General features: G+C 41.4%; 2 protein-coding genes across 2 annotated transcripts in view; both read left to right on the top strand.

Moving 5' to 3' along the window:
• The window catches only part of LOC143287172 (tubulin-specific chaperone D-like), a 43,964-nt gene extending 38,482 nt beyond the window's left edge, over positions 1 to 5,482 (top strand). Inside the window, exons 34-35 of the mRNA XM_076595119.1 lie at positions 113 to 194; positions 1,626 to 5,482. Coding sequence (XP_076451234.1) covers positions 113 to 194; positions 1,626 to 1,667 — 124 coding nt within the window. The 3' untranslated portion in view covers positions 1,668 to 5,482. The remainder of the gene's footprint in view (positions 1 to 112; positions 195 to 1,625) is intronic.
• Positions 5,483 to 11,637: 6,155 nt separating this feature from the next.
• Positions 11,638 to 19,773, top strand: part of LOC143293528 (adhesion G-protein coupled receptor G2-like) — an 18,054-nt gene continuing 9,918 nt past the window's right edge. Inside the window, exons 1-7 of the mRNA XM_076604445.1 lie at positions 11,638 to 11,743; positions 12,309 to 12,396; positions 12,904 to 13,053; positions 14,654 to 14,800; positions 16,355 to 16,449; positions 16,655 to 16,959; positions 19,465 to 19,715. Coding sequence (XP_076460560.1) covers positions 12,337 to 12,396; positions 12,904 to 13,053; positions 14,654 to 14,800; positions 16,355 to 16,449; positions 16,655 to 16,959; positions 19,465 to 19,715 — 1,008 coding nt within the window. The 5' untranslated portion in view covers positions 11,638 to 11,743; positions 12,309 to 12,336. The remainder of the gene's footprint in view (positions 11,744 to 12,308; positions 12,397 to 12,903; positions 13,054 to 14,653; positions 14,801 to 16,354; positions 16,450 to 16,654; positions 16,960 to 19,464; positions 19,716 to 19,773) is intronic.

The raw sequence follows: 19,773 nt of genomic DNA, 5'->3' as shown, positions 1-19,773 counted from the left end.
CCCTATATTGTATAAATTATTGTGGATGGATTTGACATTGATTTAATAGGAAGCTTCTATGTTTTTTTTATGCTTCCCTTTAATATTGACTGAACATGTTTCTTGTCTACAGGGACGAAGATGTTGAACAGTTGCGCCCAGTACGCAACAACCTGTGTGACCTGTTTGGGATCAGTCGACCTGTGGTTAAAAAGGTGAGTTGTCTTATTTGTGGTCATCAACCTGTGAGTCAGGGAAATGGTGCTTGAAGGTGTGGGATGGGTGAGGGATGGGATGTACTGTGGGCCATTGGAGTTTTCGAGAAAGGTAGTTATTGGTATTCATGTCAAGCAGCCTGGAGAGAATGTTGGTGGTATTTAAGAATTCAGACCTATACAGGAATGGTGCAGTTCACTGGTAATTCTGGGTACATAGAATTAAGTACATTTCCTTTCCTCAGAATCCAAAGTTTGAACCTTCCTTTATCTTTCTGTAGTGTCTCACCACCTTTATCAGCAAAGGTGATTCCGGAAAGTCTTGAGTTTGACAGGCTGTCAGTAAAATCAAATTCACAGCTGCATTAAAGTTGCCCAGCTAAAGGTGCCCGACTGAGGTGTTGAAACAGACTCAGATATTGGAGGGAGTTATAGGCCAGTGTACTGTTTGAGGTTAGGCATTCTCGCCTTGATTTAGATGGCTTCTTTTACCTTCATTTTCTAGAAATTGGTTTCTGTGCAAAGCACTGATGTCCAATCCATTTGGTGATGTGAAATGCTTGTGGAAAGCAGAGTCACTTCTGGTTACAAGGCTTTCCAGTATCCGTTTTCCTGAAGAAAGTGGTGAGAGACCAGCAAAATATACAAGATCAAACTTATTTCTGAGTAAACTTTTTACTAATGGTGAAGTTGCTTCACCTGTCTCATTGTTATATATGGATTGATCATCAGCAGTTAAATTCTAGACTGTGTCTGAATCTGTGTTGATTATGTTTGTTAGAATGAGACTGTGGGTCACTTGTTTTCATTGTGAGTTTTTTGTGCTTTTTTTGTTTGGCTCGGATTTTTTTGTTTTTGTTTTTATGTTTGAGTTATGATAGTTGTTTATATTTCATATGAAAAAGATTAACTTTTCTTTTTAATTTTCTGTTTGTCATCGAGTTTTTTGTTGTTGTGTTTTTTGTCATGAAGACCTTTTCTTCAGCCCTTCCTATGGTGATGATATGGGACGATGATGATGATTTTTGCCAGTGTTATTGTTATGGTGGTTAATGTCACGTGCAGGTTTCTTTCTTTCAGTTCCAGTCATAATGAAATGATGATGATTGCCAGTGTTGTTGCTGTAAATGTGTCTTGAATTGGCTGTCTGTTTCTATTCGCCACCAGCCAACACCCATTCTGTTGAAATCCTAGCTAAAATCTCATTTGTTCTTTGAGGCGTTCTTGTGATTCGTTTTCCTCCTCTGTTCATTTGAGCTTTCTGCTCATTGGTGCATGTGTGTAAGGTTGAGTGTAGTTAGTCATTTTCAGGCTTGACTGTGTGTGATTGAGCATTGCCAATGCATGAAGTCTAACTTTACCTAGAGAAATGTGCTGTACACATGGTAGTCATTATTAGTATAATTATGATTATGGAATGGTACTTTTCAGAAAGCAGCAGAAGCAGCAGCAGCCAGCCTTCCATCATCTTAACACAGAACCATGCAGTGTAGCACCGACAGTCTTCTCCTGATGACACTGATACACTGAATTGAAGCATTCACCTGTGTTGTGTGTTTTGGGAGTGGTGTGTAGAGGGTGTGAGCTTATTTGTGTGTGTGTGTGTGTGTGCGCGCGTGTGCGCGCACGCGTGTGTGTACGTGTGTGTGTGTGTGTGTAATTGTGTGTGTGTATGTGTGTGTGTAAGTGTGTGTGCGTGAAGTGGGGAGGATGGGTTTGTTTTTTTTGAGGTAGGTAGCAAGGGATTGTGTGGCAAACATGGGGACAGGATGTCTGCATTATTGTGTGTGTGTGTGTGTGTGTGTGTGTGTGTGTGTGTCCATCCTAATGGATGCATCTGTTGTCTGCCTTAAGATATTAAGATATCATCTAACATATGGGTGCAGATCAGTAGATGTCCTCTCCTCTGACAGTAACATTTGAACAAAAATGAACAAAGGACTATTTTCTTTTTATAAATTTTCGTTTTTAACTCTTTCACGGACACTTCAGTTGACCAGACACATCTCTGCCAGGTGACTTGAGTGGACATCAAGGGATCATGTTAAAAGGATCATTTTTCACACGGTAACAAAGCTTCACAGCTGCAGCCAGTTTCCTGGGCAGTAGAACAATGATTAACCTACGTCTGCTGACAAAGTTTGAAGTGAGCAAATCCACTGTGTTGTTTTGACATGAACCTAATCTTGTGGCTGAGAGTGTTGGATCAAAAATGTTAGGTGCTGGGGAGTGTTTTCCATACAGAAACTAGGCAGTGAAAGAGTTACTTTGCATTATTTTGGTCATGGTCTTAGAAAGAAACTGGACAAAGCTGGTGGATGATCCACTTTGATGTATTGCACTGCTGAAATGAAGACAATCGAGTCAGGTCTAAGGTGACATTTTCATCGTGTGAAGGTTTCCAAGCTTGCTCAGAGAGCATCTCTGTGCTCAAAATCACCCCAAATCACCCATGATCTGTAACAAATGCATCAGTTACCTCTCCCACCCCCTTCCCTAAAGATATGTGATGGCTGATGCATTATTTTTGAAAACCAAATTTCCTTTCCTTTTGAAGCCTTGAGGAACTTTGAGACTCTTCCAGTGAAGATGCCAGTGTGCATTGAAGAGTATTTAAGTAAATGATTGAAAAAATATTGATGACTTTGGATAACAATTTTTATGAATTCCTCTACCAAAGTCGTGTTTGTATATATATGGTACAAAGAAACATGACTAAATGATAGAAACAAGCGCAAACACAAAGTTAGTTTTATTTTGTGTTGATGTTTTCTTTCCTGTTAAGGTATAAGTTAATACAGTGTTCTTTTTGGAAAGTCCATGAGTGCGCATCCACTGGTAAACTGATACATGTTGATATGCATTTATTTCCTATTCTTTAGTGGTGAATGATCAAATGTATTGAAATATGTTGATGCCTTTGAAAGATGCTTGAGTTGTTGCTGTGCATTGAGGGTTGATGAAGTATTAGATATTAAAACATGCTCATGTAGGTCATCCTCCGTAGGGATGCCAGGGGGCTTTCAATGTGAATAGCATCCCCACCTGTTCGGTGTTAGAGATTTGCTCTTTTCTATTGCCCTCTTTGTTTCTGGCTTTTTCCTTTTCCTTCTGTTATCTCTTCCTTTCTCATTTTCTGCCTTGGTCCATTCACCTATATTTTACATTCAAGTTAGCCTTGAATATTTTTGGTCTTTTTTTTGGACTTGATAATTCGGCACTCTTACTATTTTGTATTCTTTTTTGTGCCCAAGACATCTGATGGCAATTTTTGGTATTATTATTTTACATAGTTTTGTGTATTGTATACACAAGTACAGTTTTGTTCATGTTCAGGTTAGTTGGGTTTTTTTCAATACTCAGGTGAAGAAGGGATGGAATGGTCAATGCTGATCAGAGGCATGTTCTAAGTTTAAGTGACTGTACTTAAGCTTAATTTTCTTTTCAAGTTTGTTTTAGCTTTGTCAGGTACTATGGGGCTGATATTTTTTCAGCCCTAATACTGTCCGTGTGTGGTGGTCCAGCTTATAAGGAATAATGATGAATAAACAGCATAGGCGAGGAGTGCTTGGACTGGGAGGGAGGGTAAAAAAGGATTCTGCAACTGATAGCTGTTGCTTTTTAAGTAGAAAAAAAAGATGATATTAAGTATGTATTTCCAAGACTCCAAACTGGTTTTTGTCTATTCCTCACTGTTTGACATGTGCAAACATTAGAATAAGATGTTAACGAATGATAGGTGAGTTACAAGTAAGTGAAGAAGTTCATACATTGCTGTGCCCTTACCTTCAAATGAGTTGGCAGTTTCCTTTTCTTTTTTAATCTTGAATTTGGTCTCCATACTGGTGTCTATTTATGAGCATCAAGTATGGAAAAGATGAATTTTTTTTCGCCCTGTGTCTCTAGTCCATCACTTTGGAATGTATATTGGGACAGGGATGGTAAAGGTATGGAACAGTGAAGCTAAAGGAATGGGAAATGAATTGATAGTCTGTGAAGAGAAAATTCTTTGCTGAAAACTTACTCTCAAGCTTGTGCTTATGCAGTGGTTGAGTATAAAAGACTTGCTTTTATTAATTGTGAAAAAAAGTCCATAGTTGTGGCCTTCACATTGTCAGCCACCATGTTTTGACAGCCAGAGATGTAAATCAGAAATATAGACATTCCTGTGCCATTCTCCATTCTTTTCAAAGAGTTTGGCTTCAAAAAACAAAAACAAACAAAAAAAATCTGAGAAGTGTAGTCATAAAGGGTTTTAGTTTCCAAACACATAGCTGATCAGGATTTCCATGTGTGAGTGTCTTGTACAATAACAAAACAAATCAAATCAATGAACAAAATCCCTCTGATTTATGTGAGCTGTCACCATGCCGTTGGAATGGGGACTACCACCTCCACCTCCCTCAGTGGTCCCCGTGAATCGACAGGGACGACTTTTCCACATGACTTCATCACAAGGGTAGACATGAAGGGGAAATCTGACTGATGTCACCACAATAGGACAGATGGCAGAGTTAGAAACAATTTTGTTTGTTTGTGATTGATGATGATCTGGATGTTGATGTTGCTGTTGTTATGGATAATCATTTGTGTTTGAAATCAGATAAAAAAAAGTGTGCTCTGTGGTTACTTTAAAAAAAAATTTTTTTTAAGAATCTCATTACTAACCAGGCTTGAGAGATATAGGCATGTTCAAAGTTTGTTTGGAAAATTGATCAACATTGTAAAGGGGCATGATTCATTGAAATATGTGTGCATGTTATAAATAAAAGAAAAAGAAGGTAAATAACACTGTCAGGAAATGACAATTATACACTGTCATGTGGTGCACAGTTTTATTTATTTTTCATTTCAGTGCGTAAATGTGCCAGAAGAATTGGTAACTTGAGCCTTCAGATTCCATGTTTAATTATCTTTTCTATCGCTGCAATGTTCCTTGTGGTTTTATTGTTGTTGCTGCTTTGAATGCATGTTTCCAAGTTACTTGAAGGTTTTTGAAAGAGAAGGGAAGGGACAAAAGTATTGAGAAAAAGAATAACAAAGAAAAGGAAGTTGTTGAATATGGTTCGATTGAAAAAAAAACAGCTGGTCTTTTGTAATGTCACAATTATTATGAAACTGTTATTTCCCTGGAAAAATCAGCAATAGTGTGTCATCGTTGAGCCTTTCAGAATGTCTGAATGGCTGGTACGTATTGCCACCTATTTGCTCAAAACACAATGTTGAATGCTTTGAATTGAGCTGATTTATGATTTGCTTGGAGGAAATTTGTGATGATTGTTGATATTTGATTTTGAATGTCTTGTGTGCTTGTGATAACCTGAAGTTTGTAAGTGTATTGGAATTGTAATATACTTCTGCTCTAGGAATGACATTTTCTTTATTAAAGCCTATGCAGTTTTAAAGTTTCTTTGAGTGTGGATGTGTGTGCATGTGAGTGCATGCACACATGTGAGCATGTTTCTGTGTGTATGTGACTTGCTTTGATTCATGTGTGTTATCATTTTGTTTCTGATCCATTTGTCTTGTTATCTCTGTTTCCATCTCAAGCCTGTTCTATCAGGCTTAACAGAAAAATTGAATGAATGATCTAGTCATGTGAGTGCGTACGGGTTCACTGATCATGGCCCATTTTTTTACATGTTTTTATTTCAGTCTTGCATGCTAAGCATCCTTCCCGGCACTATATTTTATTTTTACTTTTTACCTCATTCATCTTTTGTTATTTTATATTTCATTTGTTTGTTCTTTATTAATTTTTGTCTTTTATGTATTGATTATATATATTTATATGTATGGTTTTTTTTTTTTGGCTATCAAGGCCTGATCAGCTGGTTGGGTTATACGAAGGTCGTGCATCCACTCCTCCTTTTTTTGAGCAGATGTAGTGTAGCATATATGAGTCTGTCTGCTCACTCGTGACACCTCCTTGAAACTGAAACTGAAACATTTAAAAACCTGCCAATTAAGGCATTCATGTTCACATGTGACAAAATGCAGTCTGAACACTTTTGGGGATAGGTCAGTTGTGGTTATGATGATGATGATAAGTGATGATATAGATACTTATATAGCACATTTCTACGGTCAGAGACCAAACTCTAAGCTATTTACAAACACAGAATCATTTGCGCAGCAGACTGCCTACCCGGGTAAAGCCGGCTGACAGCTGCCGTTGGGCGCTCATTGTTCATTTCCAGTATCATTCAATCAATTTCAGTCACACACATGCACACGCACACACACACTCACATCAGTGGTCATGCAGTATGTAGTTAGCAGTTGTGAAAACTTGCCAAGAGGACATAAGGTACTCACATTTCAAATGATGCATTGGATGTATGAAAATACAAAGCTGATACTTTTATGTGTGTGCTGGGGCTGTGGAGGGGGTAAGGGGGCAGCTCTGGGAAGGATTTCCAGAAGTCAGTTTTAGGGCCGAGACACCATGGGGAGAGGAGATGGACGCCCCAGAACATTTCAGGCCATTGTGGCGACCACTGGGGGACAATTTAGCATACTGACAAGCCCGCCAGTTGACGATTTGGGACACTGATGCTTTCCCTGGGGGACCCACAGAAAGTGGGGACGATTTGTGACTTAACACCGGTCTTTAACCTGCAGTGATTCAGCCCATTCCCCTCATTGTACGTCAGGCACCCACAACACTCTTTCGTAACCAAACAAAACAACCCACCGACAGAGAGGATTATCAGGTGTCCTGAGACCAACCATTTTTTTTTTTACTGTGTCTGTCTGTAGTTAGCAACATTCATGTGCTTGCTTTGGTGTGTGTGCGCGCGCGTGGGTGTATGTGTGTGTGTGTGTGTGCGTGTGCGACAGAGACAAGACAGACTAACAGCAACAAACAGACAGACAAAGAATTTAACAATAATTTTATCTAATTTTTCTTTGCTTTGTTTTTCATGACATTTATTTGTGTTGACGAACTTGGACCACCAGTAAGCGTCCAGCCCACACATCACTGGACATGTTTGGAGTGCACACTTGTGAGCAGCCTCTTCACATATCCGGTGTAACTCGCGTCACGTCCGCACCATCGGAAAGTCCGTACTGGGTGTCGCTATTATGTGTGTGAAACACTTGGTTTAGATATTAAATTAAATGGACAGAGTAGACAGAGAGGAGCTTTGCTGAAAATCAGGCCCTATCCCACGATCGTCAGAAATGAAGAATGATGGTGATGCGTTCAGCTGTGCAACTCCCCTCCCCCTCATCTCACACGTCCAAACCAGGTTTTGGGACCAGTGACAGCGACAGAACAAATTCCGTGTCCCCAGTTTAAAGGGAATCTCAAGATTACTGCCTGAACCCGATTGATTAATTGACTTTTGATGTATGATTTTGCAAAAAATAAACCTTTGTGAGTCGGTGAGCAATGGGTCTCTCACCAGCACAGTTATAGAGCTGCCTGTGCTGGCATCCCACCGCCCCCAACGGTGCTCCTCCTTCTGACTCCCCCCCCCCCCCCCCCCGCACCCATTCCAGGGATTTACTGCTGTACCCTTTTTATTTTCCCGACCCGTGAAGCAGTGACTGAGACCATGGCTGGAGCATGGTTATTGCACACACAGACGTCGGACATCATGACGTATACGTTTTTATAAGTTTTAGTTGCAGTTTCTGAAGAAGGTGTCATTGCGTTCGGACAAATCCATACGCCACATCTAGAAAGATGCCTGACAAGCAGCATAATACAACGTGCTTTGTCAAGTTTTGAGTGCATGCATATACATTTATGTAATGTCATAGTAGATTTCTTCTACATAATTTTGTCAAAGGAAAAAAAAAATGTTGCCATGCGCCATGTGCGTGCTGCACACGTTTGACTGATGCCCAGTTTGCTTTTCAGTCTAACTTGGAAGAAAGGGCGAGACGCTGTATTGGCAGATAAGCGTCTTAACCATTCTGCCACCCTCCTCCTTAAAACATGTAGGAAGGTTATGGGTACATTTTTATTACTTCAGTCTGTGTAATAAATCATGCGCGCTCAGGGCTTTTGTAACTGGGCTGCTTGGTAAAAGTTTTTCATTGTAAAAACATCGAGACTTACTACCTCATAAGGACCACATCCAATTAGGACACCAGACTCATTTTTCGTCTCCGCAATAGCGGACGTCAGGTCAACAGCAGCATCTGTGTGGTATGCGGCATCCGCCCAGACGTTCAGACGATGTGACAATGATGCCGAAAGTAAGGTGTCACTTTGTGTCAATATCACGTTTTTTTACATTAACAAAAAGTTAGTCGGAAACGATAAATAGATTAACACACATCCAATTTCATATACAGTCAAGTGAAAAAAAGAGCATCATCAATAACAACGAAAAAAGCATGGCAGATACCGTAGACATCGTGCGAGACGCGGGTTCGAACCTTGGCAAAAGGATACATATATTTATAGCTGTTATCGGTCCCGGTTGCCCACTGCCCTTGGATGAGTGTATATACACTGGGTTGAAAGGAGAAGACAGGGAGTGCATGGTTGAATTTTATCATAGATGCGAAAGTTGCTCTGTGTCTCTCGGGCCTGGGGGACGGTGAGGTTTGTCATGACAGAAGTGTGGTTGTCACGCTCTATAAGAGAGACTAGAAACCCTCCACCCAACCCAGCACTAACACCCCGACAATACAAACACAGACTATAACAGAATAAATGTTTATATATATTTATTCATCACATTATATATATATATATATATATATATATATATATATATATATATATATATATATAAACATCAACCAATACGCAGAGATAATCACGAAGATCAAACAAAACAACAAAGTACAACACTGAAGTATACATCAATAAATCAAACAATGTATAACATAACAAGAGGCGCCAGAAAAATAACTGATCACTTTCCTCCAAGCGGAGGTAGATGGTGTCCCGAATAACAAAATAAATCAAACTTCCTGAGGGGAAAAACGGTGTAAATGAAACCCAGACACAGACACTACGTTGATGACGATGGAGGCACTAAAGCACCATACAAAGACGACGAGGACGACGAAGTGAGTAGGAGATGAAGACGAGACTGGAACAGAACTGAAGTACGACGACGATGAAGGTGAGTAGAAGACAGGAGACAAGCCTGGGACTGAACCACGTACGACGACGATGAAGACGAGTAGGAGACAGTGGCGACGAAGAAGTGACGACGACGACGACGAAGACCAGTGAGTGACGACGGCGAAGAACAGTAAGTGACGACGACGAAGACTAGGACAAACGTAGAACCTCTTGCAGGGACTCAGCCAGGCCAGAGGACACTGGCGGTGGAAGGGAGTAGAAGGCGGTGGCAGCCAACGACGCCAAAGGCAGGTCAAAGGGAGACAATGGATGCCCAGTGGAAGGGTAGGGAAGTCAGTGGATGGACAGGGAAGTGGGAATGCTGCAAACACTAGATATCGTCTTTTAAACACTGGCAGAATCCTCTCTTGGTCCCCTCCCCTCCTCAAATTAACACTCAAGTATACCTAGCCAACAGTTTATCAGTAACCAAATCTTACAAAAGTTCGGGTAGACCCCCCTTCCCCAGCACAAGAATATTGCGGTTTTGACCAGTTAAGGGATTCCAGAAAGAACTGACATATAAAAGTCTTACGCTCAGTTAATACGGTTTCAAAGGCTGACTACGAAGCCACACCCAGGAAGCAAGATACATGACGAAAAAGGATAAAGGGGAGGGGGGGGGGGTAGTTTGGATACCTTAACTTAAGTATCATATATAATACGACTACACACACACACACACACACACACACACACACACACACACACACACACACACACACACACACACTTATATAACTAATAAACAACTGAGGGGGTTCACAAAGAAAACTTAATAAATCTAGATTTTTACGGTTGAACCCTTTCAACACACGTAACAATTATGTTATCACATTCTTATAAAATTTATGTTTAAAATGCATACACATCCTACACATGCACATAAAACAGCAAAATATTGTATTTACTTAAATATCATTCACACAACCCCCACCCCTTCTCTTTCTCTTATTCCCGTACATGAACACAAGACGAACAGACAAAACACAGGTTAGAACTGTCTCTACAGTCTCCTCTTACCTTCCAGAAGAGGTACTACTACCACAAGGCTGGAAGTACACAGAACGCCGAGAACACAGAAGAACGGGAGCCACTCGGAGGAAAAGGATCCTCACAACTGAGCGCAGAACTCGGGCAAAACAGCCCTGAAGAGAGCACCACAGGCACGACTGCTTCCCGTGACAGCCGCGGGCGAAGAGCCCAGAATCTTGTCACTGACAAGCAAAGAAGAGGCTGATCTCAGTTCAGTGACAACCTGAACTGAGACTGAGACTCGAAAATTACTTGCAATCAGCACAACCCACACTGCTCTCTAGCCAGATGGGGTGGGTGAACAAGGAGGTGGTTAAGCACGCATAACTAATTTGTCATGAGATGTGACAGTGGTGACCAGCCGTGTCAAGCACAGTGCAGGATCTTCTTTGCTGATGGGTCTTCTGGCAACCTAGTGCTGACACCTCCGTGTGGAGATCTGGTGCTGGAGACTTGAGAAGGAGTCTGTGTGTTGTTGTACGTGGGTGACACAGGAAAACAAGCATGAGGGTAATGACTCTGATGAGAGGAATAACATATTCAAAGCTTCGTTGGCATTTTACAGAAAAATAAAGAAGAATCAATTCACTGACAGAGACATAATCTTTAGCTGGACAGTACACATCAAATAAATACTTAGAGCCTACCCATATCGTGGGTTTATTATACATGGATAAGGCAACTACTGAACTTCTCTATTATATCAAATATTGCAGTCTCCAGCATTTATATTTAAATTTAAAGAAAAGAAAAAACTAACAAACAAACAAACAAACAGAAAAAAACAACAAAACAAACAAACAAACCAAAAAAAAAAAAAAAAAAAAGGAAAAAAAGAAAAGAAAAAAAAGACAAAACAAACAAACAAACAACCCCCCCCCCCCACGCCCCCCAAAAACCAGCCTTTCGTGTATCTTTACCTCATGACTTAGCATATGCATCGTTGCGTAGACGGACAGACGAGCTTGTCATGACTCCTCCGTGAAGAAAACTAAACTGAGACTGAACGGTATGCACTCATTCTCTGAAAACAAAGAAGAGATGTCACGAGTGGTGTATTGTGAACACTGATTTCGGCTTTGGATTCTCATAAAAATCTGTTGCACATGTGCAGACGGACAGACAGATAGGCAGACAGACAGACAGACAGACAGACACACACACACACACACACACACACACACACACACACACACATACACATACACACACACACACACACACTGAGTTCAAATGAAAAGTTTTTGACGATGTTTAGACGCCATAGCGGGAACGGATGAGAATGATTAGATACAATTAAGTCATAAAAAAAAAACTTACGGATCTTCAGCTGACCGAAACCAGGTCAGACCGTACAGTATAATGGAGGAAATGTGAGAGTTGGCAGCAGTTCACCCAGCAATCTGCTTTGTGAAAGGTTGGTGTTGGTGTTGGTGTTGGTCTCTCTCTCTCTCTCTCTCTCTCTCTCTTATCAAGAAACATGTTCATCATGATTTCACTAAATCTTGAGTATTAGCACTTTAGAATGTATGTCACGCAGTTTGCTTAGACAATGAAAATATCTAAACGTATAAAAAACGAAACAAACAACAAACCCAAGTGTCTCTGTATCTCTCGTTTTCTCTCAAATCACATAGCTTACTGCAAACTTGCTATTTTGTTGTCCATAAAAAGGGAGGCACTCAGGTGGACTTAACTTTGTGTAATTAAGGCCGAATTAGTCAATTATGTGAAAGAAATCATAGTAGGACATGGCAATGTTGTGTGTGTGTGTGTGTGTGTGTGTGTGTGACAGGGTACTGACTTGCACTGGCGCAAGTTGATCACTTTGACTCTTTTCTTTTTCTCTTCTTTTGTGTGCATTGTGGCTACTTTTCTTTGTTCATAGTCATTTTTTTTCTTTGTTTGTGTAATATTACATATTTGTGAACACGCATGACATTTCAGATTCATTAATTCCATCTTGATTCATTATTTTCAAGATTTCAGCTCAGGATCAGACCAGTTACAATGGCTGCTTCAAACATGCTCGGTCTTGTGTTCTGGTCTGTGGTATTCGCTTCAGCTCTCGTGAGTACTGCATCGTTTTCGTTTGAACCTTTAAAAAAATATTTTTGATACTTTGCTTGTCACCATGTATGGGTTTCCGCTGGTAAGGTTCACCGTCCGAGTAATATAATCTATTTATTTATTTACCTATTTTATTGTTAAGTCATTCTCGTATTATTAAAAAAAAAATCCATTTATTAATTTCCATCCATTAAATCGTTTGGTTCGTTCATCCGTCGCGTGTTTGCGTGGTTGGTCGGTCGATTTATTTAAATATCCGTTGATTGCTTGACTGATTGAGTCAGTCGTCGCTCCCTTCCTTTTCTCCATAAATTTACACGGATATATAATATTGTGTACCCTTGTGAGGTTATTGGTACATGTTGATGTAAAGTGCGGGCAAGACCTGCACTGATTTTGATGATGATGATGATATGATAGTGGTGGTGGTTGGAAGTATCATTAGCACTAACTTTTATTATCTTGGTTATTTTTGTTTGTGATAATTTCATGTTTCGATTTTCACAGACACAGTCTTGGAGTATTTCCTCTGACCCGCCAGTGACAACCCGAGAGGGAACAATCCCAGACACATCTGAAGACATGGAGTCGTCTGGTGACGGTGAATACCTTGGCTCAGGATCTGGCCGTCTGTGGTCAATAGACTCAATTGCCAACGTGAGTGAACTCGTTTATAAACGAATTTTTGTGTGTGTCGATGTCTATGTCTCTGTTTATATCGCTGTATATATATCATCATATGCCATTGCTGTGATAAAGATCCGTTCAGATCTGGGTGAGAAATCTTACCAAGCAAGTACGTGTACAGTAACACACAATTCCTGTCTGGTGGGGGTTTAGATTAAAAAAAAGAAGAAGAATCAAACTCTGATAATAGTTTTTTTTTAAATTTTTTTTTTACAAAGATAAGTTTAATAAGAACAACAACAAAACAACCCACTATGGATGGAACTGTAGAGAACATTTCATCCTTGAAAGAACCAGAAAGAAGTCACTGTCGTCTTCTGATTCTAATGCTACTTAGCGTTTCTTGTCACCTGGATCACATGTAGACATAATGGGCGGTATGGATATACCATTGACTTTCACTTAAAAAAATCACTTATCAGTTTATTTGTTTGTTTGTTTGCTTGTTTATTTGTTCATGTATCTATCTTTTTTTTGGGGGGTGGGGGGGGTCGGGGGGGGTGGGGGGTGGGTTGCTTTTCCATCATCTGCGCCGTTTCCAGTGGCGTTACTCCCACACCGCTTATTTCGAGTCCCCCCTATACACAGCCACACCTGGATTTGTCTGTCACAGTTCCAGAGTCTGCAGTCCACAAGGAACTATCCATATCAGGTCGCCCTGAAGCCACACACTAGGGGTGACCCTACACATGCTGCTACGTCAGTTCGATGAATTCAGTTGTACCTGATCTGATTTAACGTACTTAGGACACCTCCTACTATGCCCATTACTGGCGACAATGATAGCTTATTCGCGGAGCCAGATTGAGTGAGCGCCCACCAAACCCCCCTCCGCCCCCCCACCATCCTCCCTCCAGAGTGGAGACCACCACCGCATCCCCCCAACGACAGTCCCCCCCCATGAATTTGCCGACACCGATGACCCTGACAGGACTCACCCCAAGCACGGAAGTGGAGGGCAATCGAAACTGAGGACACCATGAAAGACCACAGACGTTGGGATATTTTTTTAAATTTATTTTGCTGTTATTGGTGATAAAGGAGGAGGATGGTGATGATGACGATGTTGCTGTGGAGATCATTTAGGCTTGCGACTGCGTGATAAGGTTTTACTCTACGCTTCCTTTCATAATGATATCCCGGCCTTAACCAGGCCCGAGAGATACAGACACTTGTAATGTTGGTCTGGAAATTTGAGCAAAACACCCAATGACGCATCCATAAGTGGATGATACTCGACTGTGTGGTCCCAGCCTTCTCATTTGAGCCCATAGCATACTTACTTCTGAGTAGTAGCCGGCCGCGGGCCGAAAAACCCACCACCGCTGGGAATCGAACCCGCATCCTTCAAGCTGTCAGCCTGTAACACAAACCACTTCACCATGGCGGATGGTCATGTATTTGTCCATTTGCCTCCTTATTTATCTATGTAATTATCTAAAATTCCTTTTCAGTTGACATTGACCATACACCTACAGTTTTCATTAATACATCCATTCATCCAGTCAGTCAGTTTCCTATTAATCTATCTGTTTACTCACCTATTTAGTTATCTAAAATTCCTTTTCAGTCGGCCATAAACTCGGAGACAGTGGGAAGTGTGATCAACAGCACCCTGTCAGCACTGGAGGAAACACCAGACATGGAGGTAGAGGAGCTGACGCAGGTCGTGTCCATCGTTGAAAAGGCAACTCAAATACCGTCCATTCCCCTGCAGGTCTGTGGCGCCTCACTCTTTTCTTTCTTTCTATCGTATCGTATCGTATCGTATCGTATCGTATCGTACTTTTCTTTCTTTCTATCGTATCATATCGTACTTTTCTTTCTTTCTATCGTGTCGTGTCGTGTCGTGTCGTGTCGCATCGCATCACATGGCCTTGTCTTGTTTTGCTTTTTGTCATGATTTCAGATTCCTGTGAGTTATTGTATTGTATTGTATTGTATTGTATTGTATCGCATCGCATCGCATCACACCGCCTTGTCTTGTCTTGTTTTATTTTTTGTCATTGTACGGATTCCTATGTAGGAAGTGAATTCAGACTGTTCTCCCGGGAGACCGCGTCGTCACAGTGCAGCACAGCAGCGTGTATCTCTCTCTCTCTCTCTCTCTCTCTCTCTCTCTTCTGACCGCAGATATATTTGTTTTACTATCGAAGTGATTTTGATTTTGATTTTGATTTATTATTATTATTTTTTTTAATACAAAATTGTGCCATGGACAACTCTTTTGTTGCCGTGGTTTTTTTTACGTGCGCTAAGTGCATGCTGCAAACTGGGTCTCTGTTTATCGTTTCATACGAATGACTTGCACCCCAGACCATCTCAAGGCCTGATGAAAGGGGGGAGTAAAAATCCCGATCCTTATATGGGGACTTGAAGCCGTGAGCTCTCGCTTTTTATTCGTGCGCATCACCACTGGACCACCATTCCACTCAGAACACCACTGGTGTCTGGATCAATTGCTGTGGGTATGGTGCACAGTGCGGAGATATCTGGTGAGTCTCAGAACGCCACTGGTGTCTGGATCAATTGCTGTGGGTATGGTGCACAGTGCGGAGATATCTGGTGAGTCTCAGAACACCACTGGTGTCAGGATCAATTGCTGTGGCTATGGTGCACAGTGCGGAGATATCTGATGAGTCTCAGAACGCCACTGGTGTCAGGATCAATTGCTGTGGGTATGGTGCACAGTGCGGAGATATCTGGTGAGTCTCAGAACACCACTGGTGTCTGGATCAATTGCTGTGGGTATGGTGCACAGTGCGGAGATATCTGATGAGTCTCAGAACGCCACTGGTGTCTGGATCAATTGCTGTGGGTATGGTGCACAGTGCGGAGATATCTGATGAGTCTCAGAACGCCACTGGTGTCTGGATCAATTGCTGTGGGTATGGTGCACAGTGCGGAGATATCTGATGAGTCCAGAAGCGATGGAACCGCAGTCATATCAAACATAACTCCCCTTCCCCAGAGATAATTCGACTGGTTTACATTTTCTGCTTTCGAAGGGTGCACTCCCCCGAACCCCCCCACGCCCCCCTCCCCCTTTTTTTTTTGACTCCCAACTTTGTCAGGTCGATTTTAATCACAGGATTTTTATCTGCACTTGTTTCCCTCCACTGTCAGGTTGTTGTCTATCCGTCTAACTTATATGCATCCATTAATGCATCTATATATGTATCTGTCTACGTATATATGTATCTGTTTTTATATTTGTATATATGTACCTGTGTATCCACCCATCTGGCTATACCTTTCTTCTAATCCTCAGACAGCCAATGAAGTGCTGGAGATAGTGGACACACTGTCAAGGCTGGAGGTTACAGGACCGGACAAAACGAAAAGAGTGGGCCAGTTCTCCAACAGGTAAATGCGTGTGCATGTTTCTGTATGTGTGTGGCATTCTCACAGTAAAAAGACAACTTATATATGTAAAAACAACAACAACAACGACAACAACCGGTGGCACACACACACACACACACACACACACACAAAACCGTCTACGAATCAACCCACCATGACGCATGGACGATCCCGTACTTCTCTTTTTTTTCTGTCCAACTATCAGACTGATCCGTTCTGTGGAAGAAGTGGGTCACAAGGTGAACCTCCGCAACACGTCTTCAGCACGCCTGCTCTCTGCCCACGTGGCCATGGAGGTCTGGGACATCTCTAAGGCGTCTGAGGAGGACGGTCTTCCGCTGGGCATACTTCTGAAAGTTCAGGAGGAGGAAGAGGAAGAGGAGGAGGGTGCGGGCAAAAGAAGGTTTGAGGAGGACTTGGTGACTGTTTTTGAGGACAAACAGGTGGAGCCCAAGCACACGGACGTGTCCGTCGCTTTGCCATCATCTTTCCTAAAAGGGATCATTCAGGGTAGGCACACACACACACACACACACACACACACACACACACACACACACACACACACACACACATATATATGGAAGGAAGGAATTTTTGTTTAATGTCCCGTCACACATATCGGTGATTGAAGACATTTTGTAAAAGTATTTATGAATACATCTGAGTATTATCGGTTAGAAGGGGTGGGGGATGTGGATGAATGGAGGGTTTGGGGAAACTGGGCAAATGAGGGTAAAAATGTGGGTGAAATTTGAAAGAAAAACAAAACAAACAAACAAACAAAAAAACCCCTCTAAATACAGTTACAGGAAATTACTTAAAGGACTTCGTAAAAGAGAAGTCGTTAAACTGACACATATATATATAAAACTATATATCTGTATACATCTATATATATATATATATATATATCTGTATCTGTGTGTGTGTGTGTGTGTGTGTGTGTGTGTGTGTGTGTGAAAACAGCGATAAAACAACGAGAAAGAGAAATAACACTCTCCATTTACAACTTAGGTCAATCTTATTTTTGATACCGATTCAGACAGCACACAGGTATACAAAAAGGTACACAAACCTGGAACAAACCCAGACACTTCCTTAAAAAAGGGAAGTTCCGGACTTATTCTTTTCCGATCATATGACATGAGCTCACAGCAGCAATTTACCTATGTGCCAGCTGAATCGATAGCTCAAGCAGCATTGACTTGAAGTTGTGTACCTTGTAAATGGACAGTTACTTCTCTTTATTTTGTTATATATTATCTATTATTAATGATAAGATATAATACATATGAATATTATGATATATGAATGATATACATTAACATATATACATACTATATACTCGCATACAAAACTATCATATTATGTATACCATATATGTACATGATATATGTGTAGCCGAACCGAGTAGTTATTCAAGGGTACGGTACAAAAGAACTAACTAAATGACTGAATGAAAGGATAGACAAAAATTCCCACGCACAGGCCAGGAACATATAGAGGCCAGTCACAAATGGGTTTTTCTATTGTTTTATTTACAATAGTTTTTATAAGAGGAGAACTAAGAGGAAGACATGAAGGAGAAGAGATAATGAGAAGAAGAGATAAAAAAGAAGATATAAGAAGAGAAGACCTAAGAGAAGACTAAGAAAAAAAGACAGTGCAGCGATACGTAGCGAGGTGTCAGCCGTTGTGAGAACACACACGCCACACACTCACACTGCCCGCAACGCAGCAAGAGAGAGAGAGCAGCTCTGGTCAGATGACTGACCAGGTATGAAAATGACCACTCATCACTCACTGTGCCAATTTATGCAGGTTAAGTGAACTACAAAGACAGTCACGTGTGCTGCGAACAGTTTGACTCTAATCTGGCCAAATCTGACAACAACTGTGTTTCTTACAAGGTGTTCAGTGACAGATTTCTAAATGATTCCTGAACCGATTTACGTCGGATAAGTTGCAAAAGAAAGAGCTCAACACCTACTTTATAATGAGTATAAAATGAAGTGTTGGTTATTCAAGATGAATCTATAATCTTAATTTAAGTCACCTGAACATGTCAGTTTTAACGAGCTCGTCGCTGAAAATTACAAACTGCGTTAAATCAGTTTAACGTAGGCAAACACAAATGGAATAGACTTAAAGATGGAATTGCGACGATTCTGCCAGTATATAATACTTGTAGTTTACTGATCCGACAAAAGAGAAATTAATTAACTATGGTGGACCAAAAACACAGATTCCAGCTCATCCAATAGCATACCGCGACGCTGGTCGAGGAGTAGGCTATCTGGCGAGAACAAAATGATGTAAGCGGCTTGGTGTTCAAACTGGGAGTGATGTCACACAATATGTGCGCGGGTTAGTTGGGAAAAACGTCGACTGATGTAGCTCGTGTGTGAGCAGTTTTGGAGCAAGCATAGCGCGCTTGGTCACATATGCATAAGTGTGTATGTATATAATTCAAAAAGTGATAATAAAGTGCTCACATTATGATGACAGATACTACTCCCACTAGTGTCATTTGCACATGCGTGACAGCCAGAGCGAGAGAGGGAGAGAGAGAGATTGTGACGAGTTGTGTGTGTGAGTGTGTGAGAGGGTTTCACATGATAGAAATGCGCCATACTACTGCCTATGATCATATTATTTGCATATGCGTGGCAGTGTGAGACGGGTGGGGAGAGTGAGACAGACATACAGAGAAACAGACTAGCTGGGATGAGTGCTTTGTGTGTATGGGTTTCTCCAGAAAGAAATGCTACATATGAATGCCTATTACTACTATCGTTATCTTTATCAATTGTACATGCGTAATAGTGGGATAGTGAGAGAGGTGGACAGACTAGCTGGGACATGTGTGTGTGTGTGTGTGTGTGTGTGTGTGTGTGTGTGTGTGTATTGAGTTTCTCCCGAAAGTATTTCGTCATGTAAATGCTTGTTATCATCATTATTATTACTGTTGTGTCACCATCATTATCATCGTTAATGTTAACTTTCATACAGACAACCGTGACAAGGAAGTGAGGCTGTGGATGACAGTGTTTTCCGACACGTCTCTCTTCACACGCCAAGAGGAGGAAGAGGAAGAACGGGACATAAAAACATCAGACCCGCATGCACCGACAGAGGGCAGGATCTCTCGGTCACGTGGGCGCCTGAACAGCAAGGTTATCAGCGTCAGCGTGTCCGCTGACGGTGAGCCCGTCTCGCGCTTCCCGCCCTCTGTCGTCACTTCCGTTTTTCGTCCAGTGGAGGTGAGGGGTAGGGTCAGGGTTGAGGGTGAGGGTAGACACGCGGTGGTTGTGATGAGAA

The sequence above is a fragment of the Babylonia areolata genome, chromosome 1 (assembly GCF_041734735.1).
Source record: "Babylonia areolata isolate BAREFJ2019XMU chromosome 1, ASM4173473v1, whole genome shotgun sequence".
NCBI classification, from domain to species: Eukaryota; Metazoa; Mollusca; class Gastropoda; order Neogastropoda; family Buccinidae; genus Babylonia; species Babylonia areolata.
This window is presented reverse-complemented; position numbering and strand designations above follow the sequence as displayed.